The sequence below is a fragment of the Anomalospiza imberbis genome, chromosome 3 (assembly GCF_031753505.1).
Source record: "Anomalospiza imberbis isolate Cuckoo-Finch-1a 21T00152 chromosome 3, ASM3175350v1, whole genome shotgun sequence".
Taxonomy (NCBI): Eukaryota; Metazoa; Chordata; class Aves; order Passeriformes; family Viduidae; genus Anomalospiza; species Anomalospiza imberbis.
In genome coordinates, this window is record NC_089683.1 from 110,036,216 (window position 1) to 110,061,560 (window position 25,345).

The following is a 25,345-nucleotide window of genomic DNA, read 5'->3' on the forward strand; positions in this document are numbered from 1 at the left end:
AGAGAGGAGAGCACATTTCAAAGGACTCGCTGGATTCTAATGGCAAACATCAAACAGAACCAGCTTTGTTTCACAGATACACAAAGTGATGGAGAAAGGGAAGTGGAAACTTCAGCCATGACCCCCACAGAAACAACAGAACATACAGCAAGTTCTGTGGTAGATTCAACTGCAGATTGCATTACCCAACCAGCAGGGCGAGAGCCGAGGAAACCCTAACGCTGTGTAAGCAGTGCTCAGCGTTTCCTATTGCAGCCAGCACACTTCACCAACTTAGTGTAAGGAGCTGAACCTAACTGAAACCTCCAAGATGTGTGCAGCGCGAGTGGCTTTTCTTCATCTTATTGTGGGGAGAAAAAGGGACTAGAGCCCAATTTCAGTTCCTCTGGGGCCTCAGCTCTAATCTGATGCTGTCCGAGTGAAAGACACCCATTCCTGTGGGTTATTCCAGTAGTTCCTGGGCATGGAGCACATTTAACACCTAGATGTCTGCAGTAACACCTCCCAGCCTGTAGCCCAAGTCCTGCACACAACAGCCCTGCACAGGTGTTTCAGTGATCTCACAGTCCATTTGCAGATTGATCCTCCTGTCCTTTGAGCTGCTTGGAAGATAATCTTTGGTCAGTGTATTATACTGTGCCCTTTGTAATAAAATAACGTCGGGTAATGTGTATTTAGTGGTGAGATTTAAATTCCCGAGCTGATTACAAGGAGCTGTTGTAAGGTTTAGCAGCGCCCCGTGTGCGAGTCTGGGCTGATGTGTGAGTCTGGAATGGTGTGTACTGTTGCAGCGTGTGTGCTCTCTCTGATGCTGCTGAAAAGGCCAGGGCTTTGCTAGGAATAAACCTGAGAACATCAACAACTAAAGTGTCAGCAACACAATTCGGTATTTGGCGAGACTATTAAAAGTGCTTGACCAGAAACCAGTCTCCCGTAGTGTGAATCTTCCAGCTTTAACAGGCTGCTTGCCCGGAGATCCCGGGCGTGTGGCAGTCTCTGCATGCCCGCTTCCCAGCAGTCACCAGAGCGCAGAAATATTTACTGTGCCTAAAGAATGTAGCGGAACGTGATTAATGCTTGCAAAGAAGTTTTGATAAAAGATGCAATGGCAGATTTTTTCGATAAAATATGCAAAAAGGGACAGTGACTTATAAATTGACGTGAAGAACACAGGCCTTAGAGGAGCTAAAGATGCCCTGTGCTGCTCCAGGTGCGCTTCCACGTTCAGTGCAAAGCCTCCATCGCTGCCGCCACCGGCGCGGAGGGGAGCGGCTGGACGGGGCCGGAGCGGGGTCTCCCTTTCCTCGCCGCCTCCCTGGCGCCGCAGGCCTGCCCGCATTCCCAGCGAGCCTCGTCCCGCACGCTGTGCCCTCCGGGCTGCCTGCCCCTGCCCTCCGCAGCGCCGGGCACGGGCCCGCCGGGCGGGGCTGGGGCCTTGTCACCCGCTGGGCGCGGAGCAAAGGCAACCAGCGGGAGAAACAACAGCCTGCCGGGGCCGCACCGGGACGGACCGAGGGCTGCAGAAGGGACGGGAGCGGGGACGGAGCCCGGAACGGGAGCAGGGATGGAGCCCGGGATGGAGCCCGGCCCGGCCCCGCCCCGCCCCGCGCGCCGAGGCCCCGCCCCCGCCCCGCCCGCGCGCTGACTCGCCCGAGCTGCCACGTCTGCCCGCTGACGTCAGCCCCGGCCGGCGCCTCCCGGCCAATCAGCGGCGCCGGCCGCCGCTCCGAGCCGACGGGGCCGAGGGAAGAAAGGCCGGCTATCGCGCATGCGCTGCCGCCGCCGCCGCGGCCGCCGGGAGAGCGAGTCCGCAGGAGGGGGCGCGGCCGGCAGGAGGCGGCGGCGCGGACTCGGTTTCCCGTCGCGCCCCTCGGCCGCCCCCCGGCCATGTAAGCGCTGCTCGGCGAGCGGCCGCCCCGTTTCCTGCTCGGGCTCCGGCGGCCATTTTGGGCTGAGGCGCAGCGCGGAGGCCGCGGAGCGGGCGCGGGCGGACGGGCCAAGCCGAGCGCCGGGCGATCGCGGCTCCCTCGGACCAGCGCACCGCGGAGCGCCTGCCTCGGCGGCGGGAGGTGCCGCCGCACCGCCCCCTCACAGCGCGCTCGCCGTCCCTCGGGCCGCGGGCCCCACGGACATGTCCAGCATGAACCCGGAATAGTGAGTGCGGGACGGGGCGGCCCCGGGGCCGCGCTGGGGGCGCCGCGGGGCGCGGGGGGACCGCGCTGGGCCCGCGAGTCCGAGGACCCGAGCCGCCCCCCCCCGGTCCCCGCGGAGCCGCGCCCGGGCCCGGGCGGGGGAGGAGGAGGGTGGGGGGGCGGGAGGCAGCGCGGCCGCCCGGGGGTGGCTCCCGGCGGGGCCGGAGGGGTCAATCGTGTCCCCGGTGGGAACCGGCATCCGCCGCCCCGGCGGCGCCGTGGGGCGCAGCCGCGGCGATTGTCCCGAGCCTCGGGAATGCACATCGGGGCCTTGACTCCAACAAGTGACCGGGGGGACACCGGCGCCCTGTGAAAGCCGATGCCCCGGCCGGTGGCGGCTCCGGAGCCGGGGGTCCACCCTTCGCTTTAGCTGCAAGTCATGTGTGTGTCACATGGCTCTTGCAAAACACTTCTTGCCTGTGTCGGTTTTGCAACGCTGTGACTTGGTAATAGGACGTTCTTGGGGCTGTTCTCCGCTGAAACAGCGCTTGCTTAGAAAACCTGGTGACGACCCGGGGGGTTTCGGGGAGGGTCGCTGTGTGGGTATGGCCTTTTTCTTTAGTTGGCCTGCCCGAGAGTCGAGCTGTCTGAGCTCTCTGCCCAGGGGTTGCCGGTGTTCTGGAAACTCGGGGAGCTGTGTCCTGCCCACCAGGCTGTCAAGAACAATAAACTTTGTTTTGTTCAAGACTTTCTTGTGTGAGATAGAGGAAGGCTTAGTTTAGAAAGCAATTCAAAAAATCAGCTTGCAGCCCTTTAGCCTTGTAGGGCGTGTTTAGCCTCCTTTCACTGATGCTGGCTTTGCTGGCACCCCAGTTTGGTCCCATCGCTGTCACTGGAGTGGCTCTGGTACTGAAATGCACGTGTGGTGTGACATTGCTGCTCTGGATGTCTGTGGACGCTGCTCTTGGAAGACACCCACAATTTTGTCCTGTCAGCTGAGGCTCCTGACGTGTGTGGCCGTGGCTCCTGTGCTCTCCACTTATGTCACTGGGGTTGGTTGCAGGCACTCTGAGTCCATTAAAATCACCTGAGGAGCAAACAAGTAGTCATCAGCTAGTGAGGGAGTTGGTGACACCCAGGAGGTACAGCCAGGAACTCGAGTTACATCTTGGCAAGATTACATCACAGACTTGCTCGTGTAGCTTTGGAAAACACCAAAACAGTAGCTGGCAGTGGGCAGTGGATGAAAAACCAGCAGACTGCTGGTGCCCCATGGGCCTAATGGCTCTCAAGAGTTAAATTTCCCTTGCTGAGTTTTGTAGTGGGAAAGCTGCCTGCAGAGTGTTAGGCCACTAAGAGAAATAAGTTGGAGGGGGCCTTTTCCATAGATTATTTTTTGCCTTTCTTGCAGTCCGTCAGCTTTCCAGACTGATGCAGAGGGTGGTTCCCTGCAGCGGGGCACTGAGTGCTGAGGACAGTGTTTTCAGAGAGACTCGTTCTCAGGGAAGAGTGCTTGGTCCTGGTGGTGAGCACGGCCGAGTTCTTGAAAGTGAAACAAAGAGGAAAAGCCGGAGTTGGAGATTAACTGGAAGAGTTAAATTGCCACTTCCTGAGAGGGTGGTGTCGGCAGGATGAGGGGAGGAGATGGGAAGGGTGTGGTGAGATGGACAGAAAATACCTGTTAGTGTGATGTGTGTACTTGGATCCCTGTTAAAACAGGAATAAGATTTAAGGGATTATGACATTGCTCCTTCTAGTTCCCTGAAAGAGATACATCCATTTGCCCTCTCAGGAGTGCCTTGCCTGTAATGTAACACATTCTCACTTCCCTATCACAGCTTCAGATCAGGCTGCAGCCCCAAATGCTCTCTCCAGAACATGCCAGAACTCCATCGGAAGTCAGTGGGATAGCTAGTTAAAGTTTCTAACTAAAGACCTACTTCCTTCAGCTTTCCTGATAAAGCTACAGGGTTATGTCCTGCTCCTGCAGAGGTTTGAAGGGGAGCTGTGCTTCTGAGAGCTTCCTTGAAGCTTCAGGGCTCTGGGACAGCCGAGTGGACTTAGTTTTTAGGTTGAGTGCAGGAGCTGAAGAGGGGTGGATGTGATACTAACATTAGTGTTTGGAAGCTAAGTTTTGAAAACACCTGCCCGCCCAGCACGGGGATGTGTTCCCTCTGTTCCTCCCTCCCCGCCGGTGTTTGAGTGAGCAGAATGTCAATATTGACCCTGTTGTGACTAGATCCTGTCAGGTTCAGCACTTCCTGCACCTTGCGTGTAGCACAAACACGCTGGTGGCGTGCCCGGGCCATCGCAGCCAAGTGGGATCTGGAGTTACTCTTGATCAGATCAGTGCTCTGCCTGGATCTTGTTCTAGACCCCTTCCAGCAGAGATGAGGAAACTCAGTGGGTTTTGGAGCAAATCTTGGGGGAGTTCTTTCTGCATTCTTCAGAAGTGTTTGGGGATACCTGTGAGGTGGGTTTCAGTCTTGGGTGATGGTGGTTCGTAGGTGACAGTCGAGTGACAGCTCCTAGGTTGCTGGAATCATCTGAAAGTTCTTCTGTTCTAACCTTTCTAAACAGCAGTCTGCCAAGCAAAGTGGCATCGTGTCTTCTGGATTCTGTTTCCATACACAAACAGAGTGTAATCAGAGTGACAGTCATGCACCTCTTCAGAATTTCTGGGGTGGTAGAACAAAGAGTGGGGATGGAGGCTGCTGTGAGTACCTGATTACAGTGAACCTGCAGCTGACATCAGTGATTAAAGCCAATTCCAGCAGTTCCCTGTTGCAGACAGGTGACTGCCTAGCCTTGTCTGTTTTGGCATAAAACCTTCCTGGCATTTGAAAAATCCCCACATGCCTCCTTATATAAATCAGATAAACAGCAATACCTTAGAGGCCCACAGGTCCCTTGTTCCACACGGCTTTGGCCTGCTCTGTCCTCAACTTGATTTGGAGGTGCCTTTTTTTTGGGATTTTTTTTTTTGGTTTTTTTGTTTGTTTTTTTTTTTGGCAAGAGACAGTTACATTTAACATCTTTGTCCATTATCTCTCTGGGGAGAGGAAGTTATGGGGAGGATTTGAAAGCCTCACTCTTACTCACCCTACCCACCTGCCTTGCTGCACATGCTCTTCCAGTGTGCTCTTTTAAACGACCCAAGAATGACTGGCTTATGTAAATGGTGAGGAAATAATTGAATGATTAACCTGAATTCCCACTGTCTCCCAAGGAGTGTGGAGAGGGCTAGCACAGTCAGCTTTTTGAAGGCTCCCTAAACCAGAGGAGCTGATGAGTTTTTAAGTTTCCAGGTGTGAAGAGCAAAATTCAGTGGCTTCAGAAATGTTTGTGTGACTCTTCAGGAGTAAATACCAAATAACCTGTGTGGCTTGTTGGATGCATTGCTACAGCTGAACCCCTTTACCCAAATACTCTATTGGTGTAGCTCAGTCCAGAAACAGGTTTCTGCAATTTTTTTATAGCTTTTTAAAATTTTATTTGATTTAAACTGTTGCTGTACCCAAGAGCTGTCTCAAGCATCACACTCTTAACAAACTGCACATTTGGTTCTTATGGCCCTCAGTAGGCACCTGCTGTATTTTAGAAGGTCTTGGGAACTGTATCTTTTAAAGCTTTAAGCTGTACTTGGAAAGGAAGGCACTATAATATTGGAATATGGAGTGTTCTAAAAAATGAAAACCCTAAGTTCCCAGAGTTTTACTTATACTGTTTCCAAACTGATGAAAGTCTTACTACCAAAATTAGGTTTTTGTGACACAACACCCATTTCTAAGGTCAGAGGCAGAGCTAACAGTTTCCAGCTGTGCACCTGGTGCTAGCCCTGGTTTTGGTGGGGCTGAGGCAGGTGGCTTAGGACCACTGTATGTCTCTGTGATTCTGGAAATACTGAAGCCCAAAGTGAGGGGACAATAGCAAAGTTATCAAATCCAGCGTTTAAGGCTCCTCAGGTCTTACTGTGTTAGCTTAACATTTGTTCTGTGTACCCGCTGTTACTGTTCTTGTTTGCTGCTGAAGAGTGAGAGATTTAATGGGTAGGTTTGGCTGGGAGCTGCTTTAGCACAAGGAGTAACAGTAAGAGAAGTTTTCATGTTTGGGGCCTGGGGGAACCTGAATTACTCTTGGAAGCAAGTGGAGGTTTCTAAGTGGATTTCAGACCCACAGCTGAAGCTTTACCTCTACCAGGAAGGAGTTTTTTCCATTAATTTTAGTGAAGACAATACAGTATCAATATTCTTGTGTTAATATTCTCAAGGGGATTATAACATGCTACAAGCTGTAAGTAATAATTTGACTTCAGGATTGCTGAAAATTCTGTGTTTGTAGGGAATTGAGCAACCCAGACTTCCTGCTGGAGCTGGAAGGAGCTGAGTGAAGGCTGAGGCACCGTGGTGGGGAAGAAGGCAAGGCATAGGTGTAACAGTGGAGCAGGTCCTGGAGCCCTCCTGCTTTACTTTGGTCTCCAGGTTACAGAGTTTCTGCTGCTCTTGGAGACCAAACTGTTACTGGGGGTGAGATGTTTTCTGGTCTGCAGTAGTGCTTCAGCCAACTCAGACCTACTGAGGTGTGTGGGTTGTGGGTAATGTACTTTAGGTCCCCTGAACAGCTTGGGTTAATTGTTGTTCTCCTAAAGCCATTCTGCCTTGTGGTAGTACATGGCTTGACAGGTGGAATGGTGACTTCTGTGACAGTAAACTGCTAGGTGTCCTTTGACTTTTTTTTTTCATCCCTTTAGTGCTTTTAGCTGTACACTGTTAGGAAAGGTTGCATTTTTAAGGATTGGGTTATTAGTTGCTACATTTAGCACTTCTGATTCCTCTCTAGGCTTGGCAGAAGTGCTGCAGAGACTGGAGGTCCCAGCTGGGCGTGTTCTGCAGCCTGGGCCCAGCCAGGAGAGGGGCACTTGAGCAGAGGAGTGGTGAGAAGCGGGGTTGTCCATCTGCTTGGCTGTTATCAGCTGGGATGGATGCAGTTTCCTGGCTGGATTCCTGCCAGCCAGAGGCAGTGGCAATTCTAGGGAATAATAGGTGGGGACAGTGGACTTCAGGCACTCCACATATCCTTAATCTTTGCTCTCCTTGCTTAAGTGGGCATTAAAATATGGCTGTTGAACTGTTGTGGTTAAGTGAGAACAGGACTCAGTCCTGGGCCATTACAGGACCGCAGAGTTGTCAACTGAGAATGAGTTAGTGTAGTACTTGAGAAGCAAAATAACTTCTCTAAGTGGTGGGCTGTTATTTTTCTCTGTTACTCGTTCCCTAGCATGAAATTTCCCCATTAGTCTTAGGACTAACACAAAACCTCACATTTTGCCAACAGTGAAATCTTCACTACTCTTTGAAGTGTAAATATAGGCTGGTCGGTGACACTGTGCTTATTCTTTAATGTTGGGAAAATTCATCATTTAGCACAAGATTTGTCAGTTCTTCCAGTGTATCTTGAGAATTACTAATACCACACTTGACATCCCCCAGAGATGTATCCTCATCTGGAAATGACTTGAGCTTTGCTTTAATTCCTGAAAGGCAGGTGTGGTATTGGTCACCGCTCGTGGTCTGTTGTGGAAAGGGGGTATTCATTGTGCTGTTGCATTCTGCTGGAACTTAAAATATGAGTAACTTGAGCTGAGGGAAGAAATGGCTGCGTTTGGCAGCTCCCTGGTGTTGGTGAAGCTGGGCAGTGGAATCAAACCTCGGAGTCCAGAGAAGCAAAGATAATGGCCCTGGAGGGCAGCAGGCTGTTACCACCACCTGTGTGTTACTTGAGTTACTCGGCCAAACAAGGGGGCTCGCACTCAGTTGCAAAGCATGGTTTTCATCTCGGCTAGACCACAAAGGCTGAGGTAGGACTGTGCTACTCCTGCTGATAGTCCCTCTGTTATCCTCAGAGCAACTTCCCAGGAAGGCTCAGTTCCACACAGCAGTGCTGTGCTCAGAGCATCTACCTCACACTTCCCTTCCCGAGTAAATTGTGAATTTCTAAACTGAATAGAGGAGCTTGGAGTTGTAGGTGATGTCCCTGGCAGTGAATTAATTTACCCTTCTCGAAAGTCACAATATACTGGCTGTAAGGAACTTCATTCTTGACAGTGTTTTTCATTAAGTGACCTAATTTTTTTTTTCCTTCTGCAGTGACTATTTATTCAAGCTACTTCTGATTGGAGACTCCGGTGTTGGGAAATCTTGCCTTCTACTTAGGTTTGCAGTAAGTGATCATGCTTGGCAACTATGTAAAAGAGGTACTTAGCAAGAACTTCCCTTCAGGTAGCAGGGCTGATGTCTGACAGGCCTGGTAATACCAAAGAATAAGTATAGCATTGCAAACTCCTCCTGTCTTCTGAATTTGGGTCTATCTGATGTAATTGTTTCACTAAATTGGAAAGAAATAATATCAATAATATGTCCAGCTAAGGTTAATTCTAATTTTCCTGTTACTTGAGAACAAGGTGCCTTAATTTAACTTCCATCATTACAGCAGTGGTAGAATGCTGAGGATGGAAGGAATTCTGGGGGTGTGTCTTTAGGCATGAGGAGTACAGACCTTGATCAGTTACTACTTGATAAGAACATTTCAGCCAGATGAAGTTTGATATCTGCAGTAAAAAGACCTACCAGTTGTTTAGTCAGAGAAGTAATGTAAATAATACTTCAGGAATAATAAGGCCTTCTGCTTTCTTTAGTGAATGTTAAAATTGCTGGTGAGCTGTTCTGGCTCTAGTTTTCCTGTGAACAAGAAAATGCCAAGTGGGTTTGACAGCTCTCAGTAGCAAAAGCTGAAGTCCAGTGAACTTCTTATCTCTGTCTGTGCCAAAGTGCAGCTTTACGTGTCCCTGGGAGGAGAGGAAGGGAAGCAGGATATGGGGCATGGACTTAGAAACTGGAGTGTGACACTGCTGCAGGATGATGGCTTTGCTTTCACAGCCTGGGCAGTTCCTGTGGGCACCTCTGGAACGAGCCTGTTGTACCTGGGACTGTTAATGTCAAGTGGTGACCTGGGTGTACAGACAGCCTCAGTTGAAGCCATCGCGGCTGCTGTTGGTACCAGCATGAGCAGTAGGAGGATGTCACCTACTCTGCTCACAGTATGGAGGCAGTGGGTTGGAAGTGACACCACAGCTGGAGCAGCACTCCCAGAGCAGTCTAGTCTGCTTCACTTGCAGATACTTTTGACTTCATTTTGGCTTCATGTAAATAATCCAACTTTTCTTTTTTGATAGCCAGCTTAAATTTGTGCTCTGTTATGTGATGCTTCTTTAGCTGAGTAGCCTTTTCCTTTTGAGATGCATTTTTCCAACTAAACTGTTTTATGCTGACATAAGGAATTAGCATACCACACCTGTGCTTTCTTGCTGCTGTAGGTTAAGCTTCTTCAGGCTTTTCAAAATGCCCTTTGGAGTATTGAAATGTTAAGGAAATAAATGTCACGTCATTCTGAAAGGTTTAATACTTGGATGTATTACCTAAGATGTCTTCCATTCACAGCCCAGAGGAATCCCTTGCTTTTTGTGATACCTACTGGTTGCATAAAGCCTTTGTGGTACATTGTATGTGAAGTTCTATCCTTTGGGTACTTTAGGAGTAGAAACTTCCTTCATGCTGACAAGCTGACAATCACTAGAAGGTAGCAAAGACTGACCCAGCAGTTGCTGTGTGCCTTAAGGCCTGTTGGAGACTGCAGTCTCCAAGCTGCTGAGGCAGTGCTTTCCCTCCTGTATCGACACAGGCTGCAGAGCAGAGGCCTCAGCACGAGTACTCCAGCTGTAACTCTAACCTGCCTTAGCAACCAGCTGCAGCAGCAGAGGATCTGACACTCCTGTGTGACTGAGACAGAGCCTCTGACTTGTTCTAGGTAGCTGCTGAGTAACACAGATGAAAAACCACCAAAGGAAAATAAAAATGTGATGTGTTTCAATAACTCCAGTGGTTATTCTAAGTAGCTCTTCAGTCTGCCAACATGAGCAAAGACTGTTTTTTACACTGCAGCTCACAAGGACTTGACACTACAGGATTTCCAGAAAATAGGCTTTTTTTGACTGGTTTCTGAAACACAGGTCTGGTTGGTGCTCTTAAAAGCTGCAGAATTTTTGAAAAGTAAATAGTTGGTGGAAATGCTTGGCCACCTCCTGGACTTTGCCATGAGAGATCAGGCTGGTTTTACAAGGAAATTAAGTACCTTTGTCTGACTGGTGCATAATGAAGTAGGTGACTGCAGAAGAGGTGCAGCTGGCTTGACTTATGTTCACTCTCTCTCCTAGGATGACACGTACACAGAAAGTTACATCAGCACAATTGGTGTGGACTTCAAAATCAGAACTATAGAACTAGATGGGAAAACAATCAAGCTTCAGATAGTAAGTAGAAATACTACTACTCAACTGCTGTGTGCTTCAGTCTGTTGGAGCAGAGAGTTATATCCATATCTATTGGTGGTCATCTTGTACTTTAAAATACTTGCAAATACAAGGGGTGTTTTCCCTGTTACAAGAGGTGAGGAAGTTTTTGCAAATCTTACCTGTCCTTAAAGAAGGGTGCTTTTTATCAAGGCTGTTTGCCTGGAAGAGGAGATTCTGTGCTGGAGTGCACTCATATCAAAACTGGTCTGCAGTATTTTGCCAGGATTTGTGTAAGTGCAGGAATACCACACAATTGTCCAAGATGCCTGAATTCCACAGCAGCTGTTCCTTCCAGGCTGCACTGTCTTAAGTGCTGGAAACTGCTTTTGTTGACCTGAATGGAAAAACTGACACAAAGGCTTGTAACTGGCCCAGCTGCCTTAGCATTGGGTGGTGTGTTCTGGTTATGCTTTTGGCCTTTCACTTGCAATAAACAGAGGAAGAGACTTGGCAATTCTTTAATCTTGAAGCACTCTAAAAGGGTGACTGGTGTGATGAAATCTAATATCTGTGCAAGGTCAGACAATCCTTGTCAGCCACTGCTTCCAGCTCAAGCAGAGGCTCTCAGGACTTGAAGGCAATGACTCAGGGATTCAGTGTTGTGGAGCAGAGTCCAGCTTACAGCCAGAAGCCTGAGCTTCCAGACACTAATGTAACTGTTGTGAGTACAGAGCAGCCCACTAGGAATGCTGTCACTGCTGAAATCTGTCTGTGAAGTCTGTTTTTAATACACAGCCAGCCCTGTTCTTGACACAGCTCCAGGGAGAGAAATGTTTGGGTGAGTCCTGCTGTCCTGGGTGGGAGAAGAGGTCAAGCACCTTATGTCCTTTCTTAACTCTCCCAGCAGGAGAAGGGAACCAAGTTTGGTTTGAATTGTTGCCTTTAAATACCTTTGCTGAAGCCTGTGTGCCAAGGAAGTTGAAGGGAGTGGTCATGTTAGAGACCTGCAGCTCTCTGACCTTATTCCTAGCAGGTTTTCAAGTCCTAGCTTGTATTTGCTCTTCTGACCATTGAACCATGGCTTCTTCATGGGTCAAAACTGCTTAATGTTTTCCCCAGAGAGATCTTTTGACTACACTTGGCTGAAACCAAACAAATGAGCACTTTAGAAAAGTACTTACAAAGTGTAATTCTGAGTTAAAATATGTGATCTCAAATCTTGTTTGATGCATTCAGCTTCAGAGCCACTGCAGTAGCTGTGGCGTGGATGTGGTTGTAGTTGGATGGCTGCTCTGCTGAGCTGTGTTTCTGGAAGCTGATGTAGAGCACTGGCTCAGCCAGGCTGCAGGAGCTGACCCTGTCACTTGTCTTGCAGTGGGACACGGCGGGACAGGAGCGGTTTCGGACTATCACTTCCAGTTACTATAGAGGAGCTCATGGCATCATAGTTGTGTATGATGTTACAGATCAGGTACGTGGTACACCTGTGCCTGCAGAGTTTCTCCAGGCTGATGAGTAAATTGGGAATTTAACAGCTGGGCACATCTTAAGGAGACAGTGACAGAGTTCTGCAGGCTGTGTTAAGGCTTATCAAGCTAATGTACGTGTTTGCCTCTGGCTTTGCAGAAATAAAACACAGAAATAAAGAGAGCAGTGGAATTTGTGGCTCCTAAGCAATTGTATCTTAGGCTTAACCTAAAACTTGGTGAGCAGGTAACTGATTGTTCTGTGTGAATACATCTCACCCTGCCTTTGGTAGCAGGAAATCTGAGTTACTGATGGAAGTTGTTGAAAGATTTCTGAATGTACTTGAACTGTGGTCTGCAGTAAAGACCAGCATTTGGAACAGAAAATTGTCAGCCTGTGTGCAAGATACAACTGAGCCAGTGTTTTCTCTGAAAGGATCTCTGGAGAACTGGTGCAGTTGTTTGAAGGGCTCTTGGGAAGTATAGAGTTTCCTAAATTAATAGAAAAAGAACACTTGTGTTCAGTCACTAACTGGAATATCAGTCCAGCATTTCTGGAGTCAGAGGTTGTTCCAGCACATCTACAACAAGGTGGCTTGCATCTAACTAACACCTGATGCTTAGTAAATATGTGGGGTGCATCTGGTTTCAGCTGTGTGCCACATCTCTTATCTCTGCTGCAAGAGGAGGAAGAAGAACCCCAGATGGTAGAAGATGTAGAATATTCAATATATGGAGCAGGGGAAAATAATAGGGGGAAGAGTGCAGGAAGGGCTGATTGTGTAGGGCTGGGAACAGGAGCTGTATGGCCCCTGTGGTGACCGGCCTGTCCTGAGGCCATCAGGGGAGTTGGGCAGCATTGCAGGGTCCTCTCCCAGGGTTGTGAACCACATGGATAAGTGCAGCGCTCCATACTCTTTCCTGGTCATGACCAACAGGATAGTGCTGAACTTCCCTCTTCATCAAGGGCCTTGCTTACAGTTCTCTTATTTCGTAGGAGTCTTTCAATAATGTCAAGCAGTGGCTGCAGGAGATAGACCGTTATGCCAGTGAAAACGTCAACAAGTTGTTGGTGGGGAACAAGTGTGATCTGACCACAAAGAAAGTAGTAGACTATACAACAGCAAAGGTATGTCGGGGCTCGTGTGTTTGCTTGGCTGAGCCCCTGCTCTGGTTTGTCATGCACACAGGTTCCTGTGCAGGGAGGTGTCCTGGTGCCACGAACGGGGGCAGGTTAATGACCCCCTGCCCTGCAGCTCATCCTCAGGCTGATGGGGTGTGGGGTGGGATCCAGGAACTTGCGGCTTGTCCAGTGGCGCTCCAGGAAATGAGGTGAGGTATGAACCTGTGTATGAACTTACTGTTCACTGTTTCTCGATTTGCAGGAATTTGCAGATTCTCTTGGAATTCCGTTTTTGGAAACCAGTGCAAAGAATGCCACAAATGTAGAACAGTCTTTCATGACCATGGCTGCCGAGATTAAAAAACGAATGGGTCCGGGAGCGACAGCTGGTGGTGCAGAGAAGTCCAATGTTAAAATTCAGAGCACTCCAGTCAAGCAGTCTAGTGGAGGTTGCTGCTAAAACTTGCCTCCCCCCCTTTTGTCTCACAACAATGAATTTGCAATCTGAACCCAAGTGAAAAAAAAAATTTGCCTGAATTGTACTGTATGTAGCTGCACTACAACAGATTCTTACCGTCTCCACAAAGGTCAGAGATTGTAAATGGTCAATACTGACTTTTTTTATTCCCTTGACTCAAGACAGCTAACTTCATTTTCAGAACTGTTTTAAACCTTTGTGTGCTGGTTTATAAACGTGTAATCCTTGTTGCTTTTCCTGATACCAGACTGTTTCCTGTGGTTGGTTAGGATGTATTTTTGTTTTGATGTTTCTATTGGCATGTTTAGATGTCAGGTTTAGTCTTCTGAAGATGAAGTTTAGCCATTTTGTATCAAACAGCACAACAGTGTCTGTCACTTTCCATGCATAAAATTTAGATATATGTAAGATCTGATTTGCTAGTTCCTTCTTGTAGAATTATAAATGGAGAGATCACACTATCTGATTAATAGTTTCTTCATACTCTGCATATAATTTGTGGCTGCAGAATATTGTAATTTGTTGCACAATATGTAACAAAACTGAAGAAATGTTTAATAAATATTGTACTTATTGGAAGTAATATCAAACTGTATGGTGATAAATATTGTCTTAATTTGTATGGCTAAGGGGGAAATCAGGCTTGCATTGTGCACAAAACAACATATCTGTGTGTGCAGCCGTGGCTCTCAGACCTTCCCTGCAACTCACCCAGTGACTGTGGCCCCAAAGCCTGAGCTGTCATGGTGCTTAAGGCACGAGTGCTGTACCAGAAACACCCAGCCAAGGTTCATGAGGCATAATGCACTCTGAATGTACAACAGTTCCCTAACTTAGTCTTGGAACTTAAATTATTTCTCAAGGACTCCATGCAGGGAATCCCCGTCAGCTTTGCATAGCAGGGGAGAGAACAGTATTTCCCTAACATGAACGACTCCAGCGAAACCTTGAGGAGATATAACTTTCTACCAGTATATTATGTCTTTTCTATATACTGTTAATTCCATCCTCTTTTAATCAGTATCTTCTGACTTAGTGCAACAGCTTAGCTTCTGTTCCCCTCTGCAGTGAGGCACCAGGAGGGTGACATGGGGATAGCAAGGCCCCCACCAAACTGTTGCTCAAAGTAGGCGCTTTCTCAGACAATTTGGAACTAACCAGCAGCCAAGAGGTTTTGGATGGTGTGTGATTCTTTGTACAGAGCTAATCAAATCATTAGTGCCTGATGTCTAGCTAAAAGCCACAGGAAAGCTAGCCTATAACACTTCCTATACATGTAAAATTGTTCAGCTTTATCTAAACTCAAATGTTCAGCCTATTCTGTAAATAGTCTCATGTTTGAAAGACCATGTAACATTCCCCTAGTAGTAAATACACCCTGTGATAGTAAAAATATAGCCTAGGTATGTTGTGAGGTATAAACTAAAACTGGTGCAAATATCCTCTGATTTTTTTTTTTTGGGGGGGGTGACTTTGGCTAACAGCTTTCTTCAACATAGTTGCATAAATCAACAGGCAATTGTAATACATAAAGTATTGTCATGGTTAAGTTGAACTCTTCCACTTGAGACCTTCACAATAAAGTGATGTGCTTTCTAGTAGAGATGTGCTTGTTGGTATAATTCATTATAATGTGACCTGCTGCTCCTCAGGAGCAGGAGGAGCAGTGAGTGCTGCCGAGATCAGGAAGTGAAGCAGAAGGAGGTGTGTTGAGGGTAAAACATCTTCCCTGCAGAGAGTGCACAAATGAACTTCAATGTCGAGATGCCTGCTACATACTATCCAAACCAATGTTAATATATACAGTAATAAAAGCATTGCAAAACCAGTTGGGCTACACCAGGTGTTTGGTGGTTCTTTGTTTCCCCCTCAGTCACCAATGGGTCTCTGGGCTGGTGCTGTTCCATGCGGAAGCCTGGGGTTGTCAGGCTGAGCTGTGTGGTGAGGGTAGAGCAGGCCTAAAACTCCTGGGAAAAAGCACTGTAGTTTCTTACCTGTGAGCTGAAATATTGAATACTTTTGCCACAGTGGGCCAAAAAAATTTGCCCTTCAAGCCAAGGATATAAAAGATGGGAGAATATCAACCCCCCACAAAGCTCAATGAATTATTTGCTGTAACTGCTTCAGTTTAACTTTGCTTTCACCTTCTACTTGTGCAGAACAGAAACTTCTCCGTGTTCTGTTCACAGGAATGGGAGGAAACCGTGGTGTTCTTGTGCAGAATACATAATCACCGTTCAAGTTAAAGGTTAATTAAAAGCCACATACCATCACTGTAACTTTTTTTGGCCACTTACCTTATTATTGCTGCTTCAGAGCTGCCCTTTTTCTTTTGGAGAAGGGGTTTGAAAACCCTTGATGTTCTCAGCAGTGATTTGACTGCAGTAGCTGGATGGGGGGGAAGGCACAACTTCACCCCAGGAAACCAGCACAGCACTGACACAGCTCCTGCCAACAGCAGGTACCCGCAGGTTACACAGAACCTGGCTCCTCCCTGCCTGAACTCGCTTGTTAATTATTTTATTTGGATTCAGTATTACGGCTTTTTGTGTTTATGGATAACAAAATTAAAGTTAAGTAGGCTCTGCTTCAGCAGGGAGTGGTAATTATAAACAGGCCTTCAGTTTGCTCCCAAGAACCAGAAGGAGTTGCTATTTCTTGGCTTCTCGCACCTATTTTTGACGAGCATAAACAAACCATGAGAACAGGGCTATTAAAATCACACGGCTTTACTTAGCGAGCGCACGGCACACTATGGATTGCTGAGTTAAAAAACTGTTCCTGACGTTTTGCTAACACAGAACAGCCCACTTCAATAAAAAAAGGGAAGCTACGTTAAAAAAAAACAAACCAGCTGTGCATTCCTGACACAACTCTGGACATCCCAGCACACCTGCTGTACAGGGCACCTTTCTCAAGCCATGGTACAAACCCATCGCTGCAATCAGCCCTGTGGGCAACTGGACACAGATTTTGGCATCTCTGGAGAGGTGATGCAGGTGGTTTGGTGCTTGCTGCAATTCTTCTCAGCCCTCCTGAGATGGGCTAACGCAGCCTAGGTCTGACAGAGGCAGCACCTGAAATAAAATGAGGTGTTTGGTGCTGTGCTTTGCTTGCAGTCTGACAAAGAAAGAAACCCCATGCTCTACTCCCCCCTCTCACCAGTGCACAGGGCACAGCTGGGTAGAGGCAGCAATTCAACAAACCAAACACTACTTAAGACACTGTTTTTCTCTTCTAAGAGGCTGGCACCCCTGAAACACTTGCCTCTAGTTTTCTTTGAAGGGAGATGGTCAAGAAATAAGCAAACAAGTTTTCTAGCCCCCTGTATTATATCTGAAATCACTTGCTTCCCTTTCCCACCATTATACAGCAACCAGAATGTTTCTGAGAAAACACAAAACCAAGACGTATCCCTTCCTCATCTCCCCTGTGCTGTGTGAGGGATCTGGGGAGAGCAGGTGTCCGTGCTGGCCTGCTGCCGTCCCCAGCCCTGAGTGACAGGGACCTGCCTGCCCGGTCCCTGCGGAGCTGCCATCGCTCCCCTCGTGCTCTTGGGTTTCATCAGCTGGTTCACCCGCACTGCTCTTTCCCTGCCACGGTTAAACACGACAGGGCATCTGTTTTGAGTCTCCCTGCTGCCTGCTCAGGCTTTCCAAACAGAATCAAAGAATTAACACTGGAGCCTGATGTCTGGCCTTTGCTAATTCGAGTGTTGCTCTCTCCGTGCTTCCTCCCCTCTTTGCCTGCTGCAGCAAGGCTGTTTTGCCCCTGCTTACCCAGGGAGCAGCCGTGTGCTGCGCTCTCCTTGTCCTGCGCCGTGTCCTTGCCCCCCACGGCAGCCAGGATGGACTTGTACAGGTGCTCTGCGTGGCTTTCGAGCTCTTCCGACTGTTTGGCAATCAGAGCCAGCGTGTCTTTCAGGGCTGGAAAGCAAAAATACCCGAATGGAGGTGACAGGAATGCGATAATTCAGTGTCTGTCAGAGCTGAGAGCTCTGCTTGTCCAGGCAGACACTGGAAAGAAATCAAGTGTTAAAAATCAATAACGTGCTGTTCATCTCATCCCCATTGTGAAGCAGCATTTTCAGGGGGTGGGGACTGACCCAGGAGGTGCCAGGTTCATCATGAAGATGCAGAAATAGGGGATCTGAAAGAAAACCTTTGGAACTGTGCAAGAAAGTCCATCCATAATGCAGCACTTGACCTCTAAAGCCCCTATGGTGACTGCAGCTACAGCCCACCTGTCCTGGGGTGACAGGACATTTTCATGCTTTGTATCCCAATCGTGTATTCCTGTTCCCGTGCTCTCAGTTTGTTTTGTCTGTAGCCGTGCCTCTCCCCCGGCTGCTTGCTCTGGCTTGCTGCTGCTAGCTTTAGGCCCGCTTTGCTTGCTCTGCTCTCTTGCTTTTTTTTGTTTTTTCTTTGCTTGCCTTATTTTGCCATTTTTCTATTTTTGTTTTTCCCTTCCTTCCTTCCTCCTCTTCCCTGAAGACATCGGACCTGCTTCAGACCTTAATTCGGGAACGTCAAGGAACTCCTCCGGAGTCTGCACTACAGAGAAGCTCAGCACCCTCCTCAGCAGACTGCCCAAGCCGTTCGGCCTCTCTTGGACTGGTGAAAACGTTTGCTGTCATCTCGGACTGCTTTTCTTGTGTTAGGGAGTGTTTTTTGTTCTTGCTTAATAAACAAGTTTTTTCCACTTTTCCTCCAAAGAAATTCCTCCCGAACCCGGTGGTAGGGCGGGGGGAGGAGTTGTGGAAGTTTGTTTCCTTTAAGAGGCTTCTTTGGAGATTTTCCCCTAATTTGTCCTAAACCAGAACACCACCCCTTAGAAATCCCTTCTTCTAAATCACCAGAGTAACCACTCTGTGTGTGCTGTGGTGCTGGCCAGGCTGGGCCAGGGATTTTGGGGGGCAGATGCCTCGGCCAGCATCACCTGTGTCCATGAACCGCCTCACACAAGTGCTCCTCCTCACCTGGTGAATTCGATGCCATGCAGTCCAGGAGAGCTTCTCCCCTCTCCAGCACGCTCTCGGTCAGGCTCCGGTGGTCGGCCACATCCTTCCTGAATTCCTGGCACGGCAAGGAGAAGAGCAGCATTTCTTAGAAGGGTTTTGGAAACACACACCTGTGGCAGGATGCCCAGGGAGCAGTTTCCTCCAAGCAGGTTCCTGGTGCTCCCAAATTTGGCTTGGCAAACCCAGTGCACCCTGGACTATTGGAGAGATGCTTCCCACTGCCTGCAGCACAGGAGAGGGGAGGAAGCAGAGCAAGGATGACACCCACCAGGTAGCGGTGCAGCGATGCCAACACGCTCTCGGCATCCGGCGAGGGTGGCACCCAGCTGCCGGTGACATCCACCACGGTGTACAGCCAACGGATCAGCTCTTCCAGCTGGCAGCAAAACATCTGCTCAACAAAGCATAAAAAAGGGGTCACGGATCTATTTCTGCAACAGAGACAGCGCAGGGACATGAGAAGGTGAGCCACTGGTGTTTCGGAAAGCACCCGATCCCTGTTCCTCTCCGACCCCGGCACACAAACATCCCTAAGCTTGGGAAACAAGGGTCAATGGGAAACAGGCAAAAATTAATTTAAACTCCTGAACAGTTCCAGCACTCACTGTGTGGCAAGAATTGAGGGCCACTATGAAATGTCTGCACTGAGAGGTGCTGGAGGCTGGTAGCACCCGGGCAGAAGGAGAGGTTGGCCTCCACCACCTCCCAGCCCAAGAGATATCCTCATCCTTTTCACCAGAGCCATCCGGTTAATTTGCAGTTGCTTTCCCCAAGGGATTGTCTCGTTCAATTAAGTGCTTTCATTTATTTTTAAAGTGTCTCGGTAAGGGATTATTTTTGTAAGATGCTGCATGAAACCCAGGGGCCTCTGCTGGCATCAAATCAGGCTCAAGACCTGTTCCTGCTCCTCAGGAGTTTGCCATAAAGAAATGTTTTTCCCTGGCATTGCAATTTGGCATGACAAATACAGAGAAGACGCTTTTAAATCAACAGAGTTATTTCCATACCAGAGGAGGGAATCAGTTTGCAGCTATGTGCATTTTAACACTCCTGTGCAAATAAGCCTAGCATCGCTTCCAAATTCGTCCCAGCACTGGGGTGGGAAGAAGATGGAGAGGAGGGCGAGAGCACAGTGCTGGGACGAATTTAATAATCCACAAAATAATCAGGAAACCCTTCAGAGTTGCTGCAGCTCCTGCCCGGTGCAGCAGCACTGCAGGACAGGCGGGCTGGGGGACCCAGCTGAGTGCCACATCTCCACCCAGCCTGGCCTGTGACACTGAGCCCCAGGGAAAGCAAGATGGGCTCTGGCTCCATCAGAAGGAATTATCTGCTCTGGTGAGCCCCCCTGCATAAATTACCACCAGCTGCCAGGCAGGACACATCATGCAGAACAGGAAGTTTTAATTAATCCTGCCATAAAGACAGGCACATTTTATGTGAGATCTTCCCAGAATAAACTTTATTTCTGGTCTCAGCCTACCTTAACACACTGGATAAGGGACTCGCTCTGCTGGCTCTTCTTTGGATGCCCCTTGACCCGTGGCTCATTTCGGCACATTCCATCCACTGTGTCCCTGAGACCAGTTGGTAGATGAAGCCCGTGGGGAGGATCCCTGTGGCACAATTCTGTGTTTTCCCAGCTGGGCTTTTGGGAGCTGCGGTGTTGCCACAGCCCAGCATAATCCTCAATACTCCCTCTGCCATCCCCACCTCTCACTTCTTCAAAAGGAGCCAACCTAGACGAAAGGGGCTGCTTGCTGGTGCTGTGATGTGGAAGGTTAAGGTGGTCATGCCCAGGTGTCCTTATCGTTAAGGAAAGATTGGTCAAAAACTGAGCCAGCCTTTCCAGCTCCTTCAGTCTTGGAGGTAGGGAAAGAAATTCTTCATCACTCTCCCACTCCTTCCCCAGGGGGAGCATTCCTGTGGTGGGTAAAAACCTACTGGTGCTTTTCACCTGCCCTGTGTAGTTTGGGCAGGGGCTTCCTCTGGTATCCCAGCTTCTCCCATCAGCAGCAGGGCACCCAGGTGAGCTTGGCACAGATGATTCCACTCTTACATCCTTAGCAAAACCTCTGGAAAGATGAGAGGAAGCACTCCTTGCAAATGATGCTTTGGCAATAGGTGAAGGTTCAAAGTATGAGCCAGCTCCTGAGCAGCCTCTTTTTCCAGGCCTCGGGGTGGAGAATCTCTCTGCAGAGGCCACAAACTCCCAAAGGCCGTTTTCTCTGCTTCCCCGAGCCTGCCCAGCTCGGCCGTAGATGCTCGTGGACCTGGACATGCCCTCAGGAGAAGCAGAAAAGCTGTCCAGACCTATTCCTGAGTCATGGAGGAAAGGCTCCGGTATCCTTCCCAGCTTGTACCTCGGCTTCAGGGGGTAAGCATAGTCCAGCAAGTCCTCGTACTCCTTGTTGGGGTTCCAGTGGGGCGAGCTGCGGTCCGGAGACGGGGGCAGTGAATCTGGAATGGCACAGGCCCAGTAATCGGCTTGGTAGGAAGAGATCTCCCGGACGCGCCCCACGCTGCTGCGGTAATTGAGCAGAGCGCCCGGGGGCTCCCGCCTCTGCAGGGCCCTGCCTTCTACTGCCCATTGGCAGCTCAGGTCCTGGGCAGCTGTGGTGGCTGCAGAAGGGACATCCGTGCTGGCTGGCAAGCTTCCGGATGGCTCTTCGGAGGGGCCGTTTCCTTCTGAGGACAGAGCGGAGAGGCTCAGCACGGAGCGGCTCCGCAGGGCGCTCTCGGGGCTGGGCGGGGTTTGGGGCCGCAGGAGCTCTGGGGTGGAAGGACACGGGGACTGAGCTCCCAGACTTTGTCTCCGACGGCCAACATGGGCATCGTGGCGGCTGCCAGCAAGGATGTTCTCCTCGGCAGAGCTGCGCCGGCTGGGAGGGCTGGACACCGGCTCCCAACCGCCCGATGCCTTCACCTGCTCAAGGACAGGATGGAAAAAGAAAGGGAGAGAGAGACATACATGAAATAAAGCACAGCATCCAGACAAAAGGGTCCTGTGTGCCGGGATACGGAGGTAAAAGCCCAACCCTGGACCTGCCACGAGCTGAGGCTGGAAGTGGAACCCTGTTCCATCTGTGGGATGGCCTGCAGCCACTCAGAGCAGGGGTTGTTTTTAAGGAAAGGCATCTCAAGGGCTTGGGAAGCTGCACGAGTCATTTGGTAACAAGAGGCTTATCTAAAGGGCAAGTTCCCAGCTCTGCACTGGCAACAGGGAATGAAAGCAACAGCTTGGGTGTTGGAGCCCAGGCCCTTCCCCACCACACATCTTAGCCTGGGCAGGGGTGGGCACACTCTGGCTGGGAGAGATGGAAAGCCCTTGCTGGGACAGCCCTGACAAACAAGTCCCCACTTCTCCTGGGACTTCCTGGTGGTGCAGCAACACCTGCAGGTACAAACCCTCTTACCTGCTGTTCTTTTGAGGAGAGGAACCAGTGGCCAGCTCGACAAGGCACAGGGTCACCATCAGCAGCTCTATCCACTAACAACTCTTTCCCTGAGGAGTTTGCTCTTGCTCTGGGAAATCTGGGTGTAGATGCTGAGGACACTTCTCCGGAGCCTCCGTGGGTAACGTCAGTGGCCATGTGACTGTGTCTGCTCACTGCCACACCCTCTGTCACTTGCAGGCTGGGCTTGGCTTCCTCTGTCCCTAAAAGCTGGTGCAGGCTCCCTGCCAGCTCCGGGAAGTCCATCTCCGTGTCTGCGCTGTCCCACCTCCCATCGCCCTTGCCCTTCCCGCTCAGTGACTCCTCAGAAGGTGATTTTCCCACATCCACGGCCATCAGGACACAGCTTCTTCCACGGGATGATGCTGAGCCTCGGGCTCTCTGCAATACACAGCACACAGCAATGGCATCTCAGCGTCCCCCCTTGTCTCCACACCAAGAAACTGGGTTTGCCCAATAACAAAGAGCTGAAGCATCATCTGGGTGAGACCCCAAAATTCATAAAGGAGCATCTTGGAACACCAAGTGGGACAGTGGAAAGAGCAAACCCTCACATCTCAGCAGCATTTTCTGCTTCTGAGGATGTGAAACACAGGGAAAATCTCATTCCAGGCCACACCAAGAACAAACCTGGGCTTGATACAAGGCACCGGAGTCCTGCACTGACAGCCAGTGTCCCCAACACTTTGTGCACCCTGAGGTCACTGGGCCCGAAGGAGACATCATTAACTAGGACATGAAGCACCTCCTGGCGTGGCTGAGCCCTGAAGGCTGATGGGGTGGAAAGCTGAGCGTTTTTTAAAGATACAAACCCAAAACCTTGAAGTGGAAGCCACCGAGAAGCAAGAAGCTGCTATAAAGATTTAGAGAGGGAGGCAGAAGGCTGTAAAACTCAAACCTGGAGCTCAGCTCTGCAGCTTCTACCTCATTTCATGAAATGAACTCTTTGGGAAATTAATTAATGGAAATACTTGCACTGACTGGGCTTGAGTGAGGAGCTGCTGCAGGATAACCCATGAGCCAAATGAAGGAGACCCAACACAGCCTCCTCCAGCAACCGCAGCCCAAAGCAAGGTGCTGGCAGCAGGGAAATGGCAGCACAGTGTTTTTGATGGTACTCCCCCAGCTGGTGCCAGCAAAGAGACCGGCCAAGGGAGCACCAACAGCAAACTTAGCTAAAAGGAAACTTAAATTAAAAAAAAAAAAAAAAAAAGAGGCAAGAAGGAATTCCCAAACAATACTTGGAAGTGGGAAACAAGATGATCCTCACTCCCTCCGCCAGCTCTTTTGTCACAGTCTCGTTTTATGATCCACCCCTCCCTCCGACAAGCGGGTTTTCCCACGGGCACGGGAACAAAGAGCGGCGGGAGGACGCGCCGGGTCTCCAGGGGAGACCAAATCCCCGGCGCAGGCACAACCTGCGGCAGCCCCCGCAGCCGCCTGTCCCCTCCCCAGAGCCGGCAGCTGATCCCGAGCACAGCCCGGGCCCGCCAGCCCCCACCCAGTGGCCCCAGCCCACAGCTGGACCCCCAAGCCACTCCTAAAATTGCTACCAAAGCCAACCCTACGCACGTTGTCTGAACTGGATTGCACTGCTCTCTTCTGCCCTCAGAAAGGCTGTATTTCCACACAAAGGGGTGGGGTTGTTGTAAAAAATGTAATCAATAAATCAGCCCTTGTTACGTGGCTTTAAAAAATATATATAAAAGAAAGAAAAGCCTAACGAGGCATCAAAGCAGCCCCTGAAGTTTAAAACTGAATGTGCTGTAACCAAAAGTCGACCTCAGGACAGCTTTATTTTTAAGATGCCACGTTAAATTCAAAGGGATTTGAACATCGCTACCTCCACCACATTTGGTGGTTTGGGTCAGGTGTCAGCCCAGTAAAAACAACTGTAAAAACATCGAAGTTTGACCTTAAATCTGAAAAACATGCGTTAAGCAACATATAATAAAACTTACAGGTCACGACCAATCTGTTCTTTTCCTGACTGTGTGGAGGAGGGCAAATATTCTGAAGTTAAGATCATTTGTTATCTTATGGAGGCAGCATGCAGTGATTTACATTTCTACGATGCCATTGGTCTTTCAAAAAAAGAGCAAGTGCTGGCTCACAGGTTCATTAAAACTCCAGAAGCTAATTGGATGCTAAAGAGAAACCAGGAAACCTGCCAATACACAGGAGTGAGAGTAAATCTGCTTACTGCAGCATTTGTAAGGGTATTTAAAGGGACACCAGAGATCTCACTGCATTTTCCAAAGTCTCTAATTCAGGCAGCTGATTTCAATTAACTTCAGAGGGAGCTGGATATCCAAACCACACCCGGACACAAACGAGACGGGGATGTCGCACACGCCCCACATACAGAACAACCGGGCAAAAAGTCGTATTTAACAACAAAGTGAGAGCACTACTGCCACTAAGTGCAACTCCCAGCTACACGAGCGCCTAGAAAACGAACTTTCTCACCATTTTCCAACAAGCCCAAAAAAATTCAGACGTCAGGTTGCCCGTGGCAGCGACGCATCCAGATTCACCCTGGCGACAGGAAGAAGCGATCCCAAATCCTCGGGCAGGACTGAGGAGGGATGTAGGACCACAGCTACAGGCACGGTGGAAACTTTCCACTGCCCTCAAAAACACGGGAAAACAGCCCAAACACCCAAGCCCTCAATGGTCTCACAGAAACGATACCCGTGGCCGTGGTTTTAGATAACAGAGGAAGACAGTGGGGCTGCTTCATTCGTTTCAAAGGGAAGGTCCGCAGGGATCTCTCCCGAAAAGCCATCCCTGAGCCTTTTCACGCCGCCAGAAGGGAGCTGCCGGCCAGGGCGCGGCACAAAGGCGGCGGACAAGGAGGGCTCTATCCAAGGAGCGGCTCCCACCGCCCCGGGGATCGCTTCCCCGGTGGAATGCACCGAGCGCAGCGGATGCTGATGGAATTTCCGTCTCCCGCCAGCTCCGCTTTGGCTGGGGAGCGTTTCTGGGGTTGTTCTGGGGGAAAAAACCCACACCGCTTTCGCCCCTCAGGCCTGCGGGATCGGAGGGCTGCTATTTTCTGCTCCTCTCCTTGCCCGCTTTCTGTCCGCCGCTGGAAAAAAAAAAAACGGCAATTGACCAAAAAGGCGAGAAGTAAAAGCAAAGAGGCCGAGGAGGCGGCGCACCCGGGGGTACCGGGATTCCAAGGGGAACGTGGCCCGGGACCCCCGGGATCCCCCCCGGGACCCCCTCACGCCGCGCCCCGGCCCTCACTCACCGAGCGCCGGCCCCGCCCCCTCCGCGCCGCTAGCCAATGGCAGAGCCGGGTGCGTCAGCACGCGCGCC

General features: G+C 49.8%; 2 protein-coding genes across 6 annotated transcripts in view; one reads left to right on the forward strand and one right to left on the reverse strand.

Moving 5' to 3' along the window:
- RAB1A (RAB1A, member RAS oncogene family) overlaps positions 1-15,374 on the forward strand; it is a 152,262-nt gene extending 136,888 nt beyond the window's left edge. Inside the window, exons 1-6 of one of the 3 annotated variants that reach the window (XM_068186371.1) lie at positions 1,754-2,154; positions 8,279-8,351; positions 10,402-10,497; positions 11,855-11,950; positions 12,943-13,074; positions 13,331-15,374. In XM_068186371.1, coding sequence (XP_068042472.1) covers positions 1,769-2,154; positions 8,279-8,351; positions 10,402-10,497; positions 11,855-11,950; positions 12,943-13,074; positions 13,331-13,528 — 981 coding nt within the window. In that variant the 5' untranslated portion in view covers positions 1,754-1,768 and the 3' untranslated portion in view covers positions 13,529-15,374. Of the gene's footprint in view, positions 1-1,753; positions 2,155-3,995; positions 4,031-8,278; positions 8,352-10,401; positions 10,498-11,854; positions 11,951-12,942; positions 13,075-13,330 lie in introns of those variants that run through there. The other 2 variants (XM_068186373.1, XM_068186372.1) reach the window with 2 other exon arrangements.
- Positions 13,342-25,345, reverse strand: CEP68 (centrosomal protein 68). 3 transcript variants are annotated; one of them, XM_068186356.1, is made up of 7 exons: positions 25,278-25,345; positions 21,983-22,402; positions 20,050-21,492; positions 18,835-18,957; positions 18,525-18,621; positions 17,326-17,472; positions 13,342-16,623 (listed from the first exon to the last, which is right to left on the reverse strand). In XM_068186356.1, exons 2-7 carry the CDS (start codon positions 22,355-22,357, stop codon positions 16,592-16,594), a joined length of 2,217 nt encoding a protein of 738 aa, XP_068042457.1. In that variant the 5' UTR covers positions 22,358-22,402; positions 25,278-25,345; the 3' UTR covers positions 13,342-16,591. The 3 variants fall into 3 exon arrangements, with proteins under 3 accessions (XP_068042457.1, XP_068042455.1, XP_068042456.1); XM_068186354.1 differs by lacking the exon at positions 25,278-25,345 and adding an exon at positions 24,491-24,856; XM_068186355.1 differs by lacking the exon at positions 25,278-25,345 and adding an exon at positions 23,983-24,457.

Coding starts and splice junctions, on each gene's coding strand:
- CEP68 (XM_068186354.1), bottom strand. Junction 21,493..21,982: donor TCTCCTCAAAAGAACAGCAG/GTAAGAGGGTTT, acceptor GTCCTTGAGCAG/GTGAAGGCATCGGGCGGTTG. Junction 17,473..18,524: donor CATGGCATCGAATTCACCAG/GTGAGGAGGAGC, acceptor TTTGCTTTCCAG/CCCTGAAAGACACGCTGGCT.